This window comes from Nycticebus coucang, chromosome 21, assembly GCF_027406575.1.
Source record: "Nycticebus coucang isolate mNycCou1 chromosome 21, mNycCou1.pri, whole genome shotgun sequence".
Lineage (NCBI taxonomy): Eukaryota > Metazoa > Chordata > Mammalia > Primates > Lorisidae > Nycticebus > Nycticebus coucang.
Genome location: NC_069800.1, coordinates 45,766,397 through 45,777,376, shown reverse-complemented (window position 1 = coordinate 45,777,376; position 10,980 = coordinate 45,766,397). Strand labels below are relative to the sequence as shown.

Here is a 10,980-nt window from a genome sequence, read left to right as displayed (position 1 = left end):
CTTCCCTTCTTCCACTACAACATTAGCTTATTAGACAAGCCCCAGGCCTAAGGCCAGACTTTAAAAATACAGTAGAACTTCCATAGTTGACCACCTCCTTAAGTTGACCTAATTTTCATAGACTGGACTTGTGCCACATGTACGTTTATCAGTGTACAGTAGGCCTGTTCCTTATGTTGATCACCTCCATATGTTGACCAGTTCATTATGGTCCCTTGGGCAGTCAACTTACCGAGGTCCCAGCGTAATGTTTCTGATCTCTCTACAGAAAGATCCCAACCAAAAACTGGCAAGACTGAGCACTTCTTTGGGACTTCCTTTACACTCTTCAAGCTTTACTCTAAAGCAGTGGTTCTCAGCCGACCTACAGGAACTGTATCAAAGGCTCGCAGCATTAGGAAGGTTGAGAACCACTGCTCTAAAGCATTCAGTTAGAAGACTTCACCGTATGGGGCCTCCCGTGTCCACGTGACCCCAAAAGCTACACAATACCACAGCATCAGCTTCTTGGCTAAGGTCAGGCTCTCACTTGGAACAATTAACTGAACCACCTTAAAATACAGACCATGAAAACCATGCATGGGAGGAAATACATTTACTTTAGGTATAAAGTTTTCTATTATTAACAAGTTATTGCTATTATTTATGTGTTTATAAAACAAATAAAAATGACATACATGTTTGGTGCCAAAAGTGGCATATCCAAACTAGTAGTAGTACAAAAATAAATTTTCAAGCTATATGTTTTTAAAATAAATGTCATTGAAACAGGAAGGGGAAAACATCGTCACAGCGAAGCAGCCTGGGGCAACAGGGAAACCAGTGCCTGCTGGAAGAGTCACCCCCACGTGCTCTGGCAAGAATCCAAGCAAACAAAAATCAGACATATAGTAGTTATATTCCTGAGCTACGGAAGTTTAGAGCATCTAAACTGTTGTGAATTCCGGCTAAAGAGGAGCCCCCAGGGTCTGAGCTGATAAACTGTCACTGGTTCTAGTTAGTGGCACCAGGACATGGCACTGCACTCTGAGGGGAAGCTAAGCCCACTTGTGAAACAGAAATCCTGGGTTCACATAGGACAGTGCACAGGTCCTCTCTGCTGATCACCATTCCCTGCAAGTCTCCTAGCCACAGACAAACAGGGCCAAAGGCAGCCAACACACAGAAGCTGCTTCTCTAGGAGGTCCTGTGCCTGCCAGACATGCGCCTTGGTGATTTTGGCAGAGATCCGCAGCATCTCCAAGGTCTCATTCCTTCATAGACCCGTGCCTATTCACATTTGGCAGCAGACCTCATTGGCAGTCCCAGCAGGGAAAGCACAGCCAGCCCAGCAAACTCTGTCCCCCCGACATGGTGCTCCAACCTTCAGTGACCAAGTTTCCTCCTCATTCCCCATGAAGCCGGGCCAGGCCGTGTGCCCGCTGGAAGTGGCATGCTGGGTGAGTGAGCGTGCAGAGGGAGCCGAAGGGCACGGCCCAGCCAACTCTCATTCATGCCTGCCCATGCACAAAGTCTTCCGGGACCCCAGAGAGGAATGCAAGTGCTGAGGTCGGCGGGAAGAAAGGTGCTAATGAACAGGCTGCAGCCCACACCAGAGCGGCTGAGGCTCCACAGGAGCTGGTGCCTGCTCACCACCTGGAGCTGGGAGAGCAACGTGGAGGAGAGGACACCAAGCAGCCTCTGAGGCTGCAGCTGAGCTCTGCTCACTGGTCCTGGACCCGGGCCCTTTTGGCTTTCAGGGACAGGTGCTGTAAGAGAAGAGAAGACATCAGAGTTGGGGTGGTTAGACAAAAAAACCAGACTCCAACATATTTCCCGTATGAAAGACTGAATCAAATCTGCCACCTGGTCCACACCTTCCCAGTAAATGCCGTGTCCCTCAGGAAATGGTCCGGAGGGAAAGTGCCCACATGACCAATAAAGAAAAAAGACTTCAGTAAGCAGACAACAGCCAGAAGCCCACCCACCAAGGTTACACAAGGCACCAAGGAAGTTGTCAAAAAAGGTTTTCTTTTTTAGACACAGCTCTCCTCTGGTATAGCCCACAGGACAGCATTGTGGCCAAACACCTGTGCTCAAAAGACCGGTCTAGGGCTGGAGTAGACCTCAACTTTCCTGAAAGTTCCTGATAAGTATATTCTTTAGGATCGTGAAAATCAATTGCTTTACCAAGCATTTCAAGGTACCAGGTTTTGGTGCTGAAGGATAGAGACAAAGACACGGCCCCTGCCCTCACGTAAGGTGCAAACGTTCTGGTAAGATGGACAGGAAAAGGGTATCTCCTGATGACACTCTGTTTTCTACCCAGAAATGTCACTTTCTTTTTTTTTTTTTTTTTTTGTAGAGACAGAGTCTCACTGTACTGCCCTCGGTAGAGTGCCGTGGCATCACATGGCTCACAGCAACCTCTAACTCTTGGGCTTACGCAATTCTCTTGCCTCAGCCTCCTGAGCAGCTGGGACTACAGGCGCCCGCCACAATCCCCGGCTGTTTTTTTTGTTGTTGCAGTTTGGCCGGAGCTGGGTTTGAACTCGCCACCCTCGGCATATGGGGCCGGTGCCCTACTCACTGAGCCACAGGCGCCGCCCCAGAAATGTCACTTTCTACCAGTATAAATAACAAGTATAACATAATCATGGGCATCAGTTAATAGGGCTAAAAATACTCTATTTTCTAAAGTAAAGCCCAAAGTGCTAGACATCCTAAATATGCATTAGAAGCTGAGTGTGCACACATACTTCTGTTTTGTTTTGTTTTGTTTCTGGAGACAGAGTCTCACTCTGTCACCCTTAGGTAGAGTGCCGTTGTGCCCTAGCTCACAGTAACCTAAAACTCTTGGGCTGAAGCAATCCTCTTGCCTCGGCCTCCAACTGGGACTACAGGAGCCTACCACAACACCCAGCTAACTTTTCTATTTTTAATTCAGACAGGGTCTCACTCTTGCTCACGCTGGTCTCCAACTCCTGAGCTCAAGCAATCCACTCACCTCAGCCTCCCAAAGTGTTAGGATTACAGGCGTGAGCCACCATGCCCAGCTACACATAGGTTTTTAATCAAGGAGCTCTTCTCACCGACTGAGACATACTTCATACGCCATTAATAATCATAAAGAGATAACCACGAGTTGGCTCAGGCGTGCTGCCATAACGTGCAGTGAGATCATCACAGGAGGAACTCCCATCCCCCTGACTGCTCCGTGATCTGCCCACTTCTCAGTAGGTCCATGTGGCCTCATGACAGCAAGCCCTAGAGCCCACAGAACTGCAGGTGTGAAAGGAGGCACAGCCCACCACCAGGCAGGACATGGGGGGTGACAGAGTAACAGGACCCACGTCTACGTGAGCTGTAACAATTCAGACTTTCTATCCACTCATGTCTGAGAAAGGACCAGTACAGGTTCCTACAAAGGCCAGGTAAAAAGGGTTTTCCCTAGATAACAAAGTTGTCTCTGAGAATCAGGAAAGAAAATTTCAGGACTGGAAGGCAAAATCTCTGAATGCATCGCCCCATTCTTCCTCCGTCCAGCTGTGGGTCTTGCTGAATTTCTCTGAATTCTCTCCTCCCTGTACTTCACCTAATGTGACCCCTACAGCTAATGTTAGACACACCCACAAGAGTGGGAGAGGATGCCATCGTGCCTGTGAAGCCATTTTTGGTACTGGTTTCTGGGAAGAATGTTAAGTATAAACAAAGCTGACTCCGAACCATTTCGGGCCTCTTTACAGGGTAAGAAACACTGTGAAAAACAACGGTGATGGAAAGTCAAAAGATGCCAGGGAAGAGCCGAGGATAATGTGGGGCTGCGGGTGGCTGTGAAGTGCTGCACCGTGTTCAACAAAGAAACACACACCACAGATGGGCAGCCACTGGAGAGCTCTTCCAGAAATCAATCTGTTTTAGACAAGTTAATGGTACACACAAGTGCCCTTGCCCTATGTCGTTGAGAAGGGGACAAGTTTCTCTGGGGTTTTAGGACCCTCACAGTACAATGAGGCTATTGTATTAAGTGACTCCTAATGTTCCGGCCTCTCTAAAAAGACTATGATCACAGAAATTTGGGCTTGTCATTTTCTTCAAGTTTCTAAAACTATTTGCTCTTTAACTTTGTGGGTTTGACCTAAAGAAACTGTAATTTTGAGCCGAGAAGGGAAAATGACTCAGCTTCTAGGCTAATTCTGTTCTCCAAGAGTCTAAATGGATCCAAGACAACTTCAGGCTCACCCCTCTCTGTTTGCATCTTATTACTTTAACAAGCACTTTTACCACTGTGCCATTCTCCCAAGTTCTAGTTTGCGTTTCTGATCACTTCTCTTAGACTCTGAAGCCTGCCGCTTTCCACTAAGAGGTGTTCCTTCACCACAAGCTTATTCTTATCAACCCAACACAGCAGAGTTGCTGCTGTTTATCAGGTTTCCAACTAAAATGTCTGTATTGGGATGTGTGAAGAATCATAAAGGTTTGAAATGTTTTTCATTTGATTGGTTAAGAAAGCATTAAGTATTTGAGATGATTTTTAAAGGACATTTTCCCTTCTCATCCCTTCCTGCCGAGGAAGAGGGATGAGAAGACCCTTCCATTTACAAAGTCACAAATTCAAATGTCTCCAAGATTTCAGCAAGAGAAAACAAGAATGAAGCAGGACGGTGGCACGAGAAAGTGTCGCCAACAGCAAAATCAGCTCTTCAGCCCTGCTGATGACAACCAGGCAGGGTGCAAGGCCCATGTTACAGGATTTAACATTTCTTTCAAGACAAACTAGAAATGCACATTTCACATCAAACCTCTCAATTTTTCAATGTGACAACCAATTCAAATTTTAGTTTGAAAACACCGTGCAGTTCAGTTCTAGCTCTGATGGAGTAATGGGTCTTGGACTTTCTCTTCTGCTGTAACAACAGTAAACCTGGACAAAGTATCTAAAGCAACTGTTTTCAGGCAAAGAACAACAAACAGCACAAGGCTGTAATCCTTGGAAAAAAAAAAGAAACCAGCTCCATACTCATCCCGGGTCTCTGCCTGCATCTCCACGCCTCCACACAGGGGAAGTCAATCCTAAACAGAGAGAGCAAACAGGGACAGGAGCTGAGGACCGCAAAGACAGGCAGAATTCACAGGAAAGGATACAAAAAGGTAGGAGCTGCACAAATCTACACAGGGCTACGCTTAAGTCTTAGGCTACATAATAAGCTACGTATATGCAGGCCAAGATCTGATAAGGCACAGAATTCTAACAGAGGACGGTCACTGGAGAGTTGTAAACTGAGACAGAGATTCTGGAGGTTTGAACAGTGCTAGAGACACTGGAGCTCTGACCTGTCTGAGGGCAAAGCCCTCCCTGACATCAAAAAGGCCATGTGTAATTAAAAAAAAAAAAAAAGCCATGACTTGGGGCATATGACTAAGACCTGCCCTATTAAAGACTTAAACCAAGGCTCAGCAAAATCAAACTGATATGCCAGTTAGCTACGGGGTGGGACAACTTGACATTGTATAAAAGAACAAAATCCAGAAGCTCTACAAAATAGCATCTATAACATCTACTACATAACAAAAACGTACTAGACAATAGAAGCAGGAAAACATGGCCCATAACAAAGAAGAAAAATAGTCAACAGAGAAAACAGACCAGAAATGACAGAGACACTGAATTAGCAGCTGTTATAAAAATATCCAAAGATTTAAAGAAAAAGATGGGTGTAATGTGTAAACACATGAAGAATCTAAAGAGAAATAAATTATAGAAAAACTAAATGAAAATGCTAGAATAGAAAAATACAATATCTGAAATGAAATATTCTCCAGATGGGCTTAACAAGAAACTGGACACTAGAGAAGAAGTGATCAAGGCGGGCGCAGTGGCTCACGCCTGTAATCCTAGCACTCTGGGAAGCCCAAGTAGAAGGATAGCTTGAGCTCCTGCATTCAAGACCAGCCTGAGCAAAAAATGAAACTCCATCTCTATTAAAAATAGAAGAACTGAGGCAAGAGGATTGGTTGAGCCCAAGAGTTGGAGGTTGCTGTGAGCTATGATGCTACTGCACTCTACCCAGGGTAACAGCTTCAGACTCTGCCTCAAAAAAAAAAAAAAGTAATCAGTAAATTTGAAGACAGATCAAGGAAACTATCCAAGGCCCAGCATACTTGCTCACATCTGTAATTCTAGCACTCTCGGAGGCCAAGGTGGGAGGATTCCTTGAGCTCAGGAGTTCAAGAACAGCCTAAGCAACAGCTAGACCCCATTTCTACTAAAAACAGAAAAATTAGCTGGGCATTGTGGCAGGTATTTGTAGTCCCGGGTACCTGGGAGGCTGAGACAGAAGGATCATTTGAATCCAGGAATTTGAGGCTGCTGTGAGCTAGGTTGATGCCACAGTGCTCTACTCAGGACGACAGAGTGAGATTGTCTCTCCCTCCCTCCAAAAGAGAAACTACCCAAACTGAAACACAGGGGAAAAACAAGATCACGACCTCTGTGGCATGTGGGACAGTATCAAGTGTTCTAACACATACATAACTGAAGTTCCAGAAGGAGAGTAGGGAGAAAAAGATCAGAGGAGAAAAAGAAAATTTAAAGAATAATGGCCCCAAGCTTCCCAAATATGATTTTTAAAAATCAGCTCAAAGATCCAAAAAGGTTTATATAACTCCAAGCACCATAAATACAAGGAAAATTATAGATCAAAATGCTAAAAATCAAAGATTAAAAAAAATCATAAAGCAGGTCAGAGGAAAAAAAGACCCATTACATACAAATAAACAACCATGAAAAATGGCATTGGTTTTTCACAGAAACAATTCAAGCCAGACTACAATGAAATAAACTTGTTAAAGGGTTAAAAACAAAAGCTTTCAGTCTAGATTTTTTGTTGTTGTTGTTGTTGTTGCAGTTTGGCCAGGGCCGGGTTCAAACTTGCCACCCTCAGTATATGGGGCCAGCACCCTACCCACTGAGCCACAGGTGCCGCCCTCAATCTAGAATTCTATATTGAGAAAATGTCTTTCAAAAATAAAGATGAAAGGACAGTGCCTGTAGCTCAGTCAGCAGGGCACCAGCCACATACACCGAGGGTGGCAGGTTCGAACCCGGCCTGGGCCAACTAAAACAACAACGACAACTGCAACAACAACAACAACAAAATAGCCAGGCATTGTTGTGGGCATCTGTAGTCCCAGCTACTTGGGAGGCTGAGGCAAGAGAATTGCTTAAGCCCAAGTTTGAGGTTGCTGTGAGCTGTGATGCCATGGTACTCTACCCAAGGTGACAGCTTGAGACTCTGTCTCAAAAATAAATAAATAAATAAAAACAAAAAGACAAAATAAAGACATTTTCAAATAAATGAATAGTGAGGGAATATTAAAGGAAATCGTTCTTCAGGCCAAAGGGAAGATATACCAGACAGACATCTGGATCTACCAACTCAAGATCCACTGTGGTAAGCTAAGGATACACATAAAATCTTTACAGAAACCACCCCCCAAACCCCAAGAGGTATAAAAATCTTTTAGAAGAGATAAAAAAGATACTCCTAAATCTGATTAATTCAAAAGAAGGCAGTACAAAGGGATGAGGGCAAGAGAACAAAGACCAAGTGGGACAGAGAGGAAACCAAGAGCAAGGTGGTAGACGGAAATTAACTATATAAATAATCACATTAAACAACTGGACTAACTCAACTTCCCAATTAAAAACACATTCCAGACCAAAAAGGAGGAACCTGCAGGCTGAATTTACCCCAGGAAGTCTTGAACTCTGATTTACCTGCCAGGCTTCCAAACATAATCATCTCCCAATTTAAAATCTTGTTAGAAGAATGTATACCCCCCATTTTTTTTTACAATGAATGATCATTTTTTTGAAGAAATGAAGAAGAAAATAAAACTATGAATCTGCTCTACACACTGGCCTGTTCATCTTGGATGTGGGCAGGCCACGGGAGAAGAGTGGATAGATGGCTTTAAACCCGAGGTGGTTAAGCTTGCACACCTGTTTATAGTCTTTATGAGTCTTATGAGGCAATCCTCTTCAGAGAATCTGTGCCACACCTTGTGAATGAACACAGATCCAAAGTATGATATAATTTCTTTAAAAATGGTTTAGAAGAACACAGAGGGGAGAGAGAGCTGAAGATAGTTCCTTTTTCCCTTATCAACTTGGAGGGACTTAATTGTTCTTCACTATGAGGCCATATGCTTAAGTACTTTCAGACAGAATGTTTTGGGAATAGAGTAGCGGCCTTCTTGTCCCATGCACTATGAAGTGGGAGGGTAAAAAAATTAGGGCATTCAATTGGAGAATAAATGTACATTTAAACATATGAAGAGGATGCTAACAGGTGGTTTGAGTCACAGGTGCTATATTCATTCCTACCGTTCCTTGTTGATAAAAGTGTGGAGCCAGCTCCAACAGCCAGGCAGATTCAATGGCAGTCACGTCTCTCATATAATACTTGGAGGTTTGTATAACTTCATTGTAGATAACCCTGGAACAAGAAGAAAAACATGAGCCAATTTCCCACAGCTAATGATGATAGTCAGAAACCACAATTAGAGATGACACACTTCTCCCTCAACCTTTAACAGCTACCTACCTATTCTATTCCGGGAATTGTACTAGACACAGGATCACGTGCTTATCATAAGCTTCACAGGTGACTGAAGAATAACAATGTATCCATTTTACAGATAAGACTCCAAGCCCTACATGAATTTTAGGACATCTCAATTATCAGCAAAAGATTTTTCTGGATCCTTAGTCTGCTTTTACAGAACTCTGAATGCAGACTAATGACTTAATTAGAAAAAGTAAAAATAGAAATAAAGGCTTGCCTGATTCTGAAAGGGACTGGGTATTAACTGTAAAGAGACATGAAGGAATTTATGGGTTACATGACAATACACACTGGTCAAAAATCATCTTTTGCTATTTATAAATTATACCTTTATTTAAGGGAAAAAGACTTATCTGAGACTCAGGTAATAGGCAACCAACAAGCCAAGAACATTTCCAGTCCCCAGATGTTAGCAGTAAATATTAGTAGATATTAGTTTCTGAGCTACATAAAGTGTGGATTCAGGGCTTCCCCCACAACTGTAAATACAACAGCCACACTGGGGCTGCCCACCCCTCAAAAACCCGTAAATGAATCTCGGATGAAAAAAAGGAAAAGGGAGGGGCATATTCTTTACCACCTGAGCAGTGAGGATCTGCTTCAGGCTGACTCCATTCCCATTCTTTCTTTGCCCTTCAGAGCTCCTTGGGAGTGAAGCAAGAAAACGAAAAGCCTTTTTCTCTTAAGTAACTTCCAAATTTAATCACTCCCAAGTCAGCAAACCCTTAAAGAAGGATCCATAACTGGGAGGTTTGCCTTCCCTCTTCTAATTATCCTGCACACAAATGGCCACTGGGTAACATTTCTAAACCCAGAACAGATCTAACCACTCTATTTAGGGCGCTTCTAGGGGGGGGCTCACACCTGTAATCCTAGCACTGCGCAAGAGTGAAGCAGATGGATTGCTTGAGCTCAGAGTTTGAGACCAGTATGAGCAAGAGCCAGACCCTATCCCCACTAAAAATGGAAAAATTAGCCAGGCATAGTGGTGAGCTCCTGTAGATCCAGCTACTAAGAGGCTGAGGCAAGAGGATCACTTGAGCCCAGAAGTTTTGAGGTTGCTATGAGCTACAATGAGGCCACTGCACTCCACCCAAGGCAACAAAATGAGACTCTGCCTCAAAACAAATAAACAAACAATAAAACCCAAGAAGCTTCTAGATCTGCCCTGGTCATAGGACAAAGTCTAATTCTTTGGTAGGGGAACAGAGCTCAAACTTTCTCAACCATCAGAAATACTGGAGGGCTTGTTAAAATAGAGGGCGGGCCCCACTGCAGCTTCTGACACAGTAGGGCTAGGCATGGCCTGAGGACCTGCGTTTCTAGCAAGGTTCCTAGTGATGCTGACACTGGGCCAGAGACCACACTTTGAAAACCCTGGGTCTAGGGTACAAAGTCACTGACCACAGACCTTTTCTGCCCTCTACTTTCATCTCCTGCAATCTTCCCTCTCTCTCTGCCTCACACTCTGTCCCAGGGCTTCTCCATCCTCCAACTGGTAAAGGACCAGGCGCTATTGTCTTTAAAATTTCCAATCTATGACTGACTGATATTTTGGTAAAATAAAATACACATGATTACTAGAAAAATGAAATTTTAAAAAAGAATACAAAATACAAGCCCCAAATGTTGTTTTAAATTGGAGAAACATAAACTTAATGTTTCAAAATGCTATAATGATGTCTAGATGCCTTCTTTGGACTTCCCTACTTATCATGTCCTTCCGGGCAGTGTGAAGAGCTGACCCATCTCATGGGCCTCCTCTGGGCCAGGCACGCCAAGTGTTTCCCATTGCCCAAAGACAGGGGGCTCCTTCACATTCCCAAGGCTTTGCCCTTGCTATTTCCTCAGACTGGAACACCGTCAGGTCCTTTTTTGTCCAATAACTCTCGTTTCTAGGTCCAGAGCAAAAGTTATTGCTATGAAGTTGGCCCTAACTCTCCCTGGCACATGCGGTGCCAACTTTATCCATGCCTCTAGCAAAGCCCTTCTCCTTAGGTGTGGGCATCTGTTTGTGTCTGTTCCTATGTCAGAACTAGGGACCCCACTCAATCCATCTCTGCACAGCTGTGCCTACTGCAGGACTTAGCATCCAGCCAGCAGGTGAAAATGAATGTTTGTTGAGTGGATAAGCAAGTACTCAAATATCACCATTTGCTTAAGGCAGTGGTTCTCAAACTTCCTAATGCCACGGCCGTTTAATATAGTTCCTCATGTTGTGGTGACCCCCAACCACAAAATTATTTTTGTCGTAGCAATGAAAAAATAATTTGTCATTGCTACGACAAAAATAATTTTATGGCTAGGAGTCACCACAACATGAGGAACTGTATTAAAGGATCGCAGCATTAGGAAGGTTGAGAACCACTGG

At 44.0% G+C, this 10,980-nt stretch overlaps 1 protein-coding gene across 5 annotated transcripts in view; it reads right to left on the bottom strand.

Annotated features, from left to right (window-relative positions):
• Positions 1–580: 580 nt before the first annotated feature.
• DHX35 (DEAH-box helicase 35) overlaps positions 581–10,980 on the bottom strand; it is an 85,793-nt gene continuing 75,393 nt past the window's right edge. For all 5 annotated transcript variants that reach the window (XM_053574225.1, XM_053574224.1, XM_053574226.1 and 2 more), the window contains 2 exons: positions 8,369–8,480; positions 581–1,748 (listed from right to left, as the gene is read on the bottom strand). In XM_053574225.1, coding sequence (XP_053430200.1) covers positions 1,704–1,748; positions 8,369–8,480 — 157 coding nt within the window. In that variant the 3' untranslated portion in view covers positions 581–1,703. The remainder of the gene's footprint in view (positions 1,749–8,368; positions 8,481–10,980) is intronic.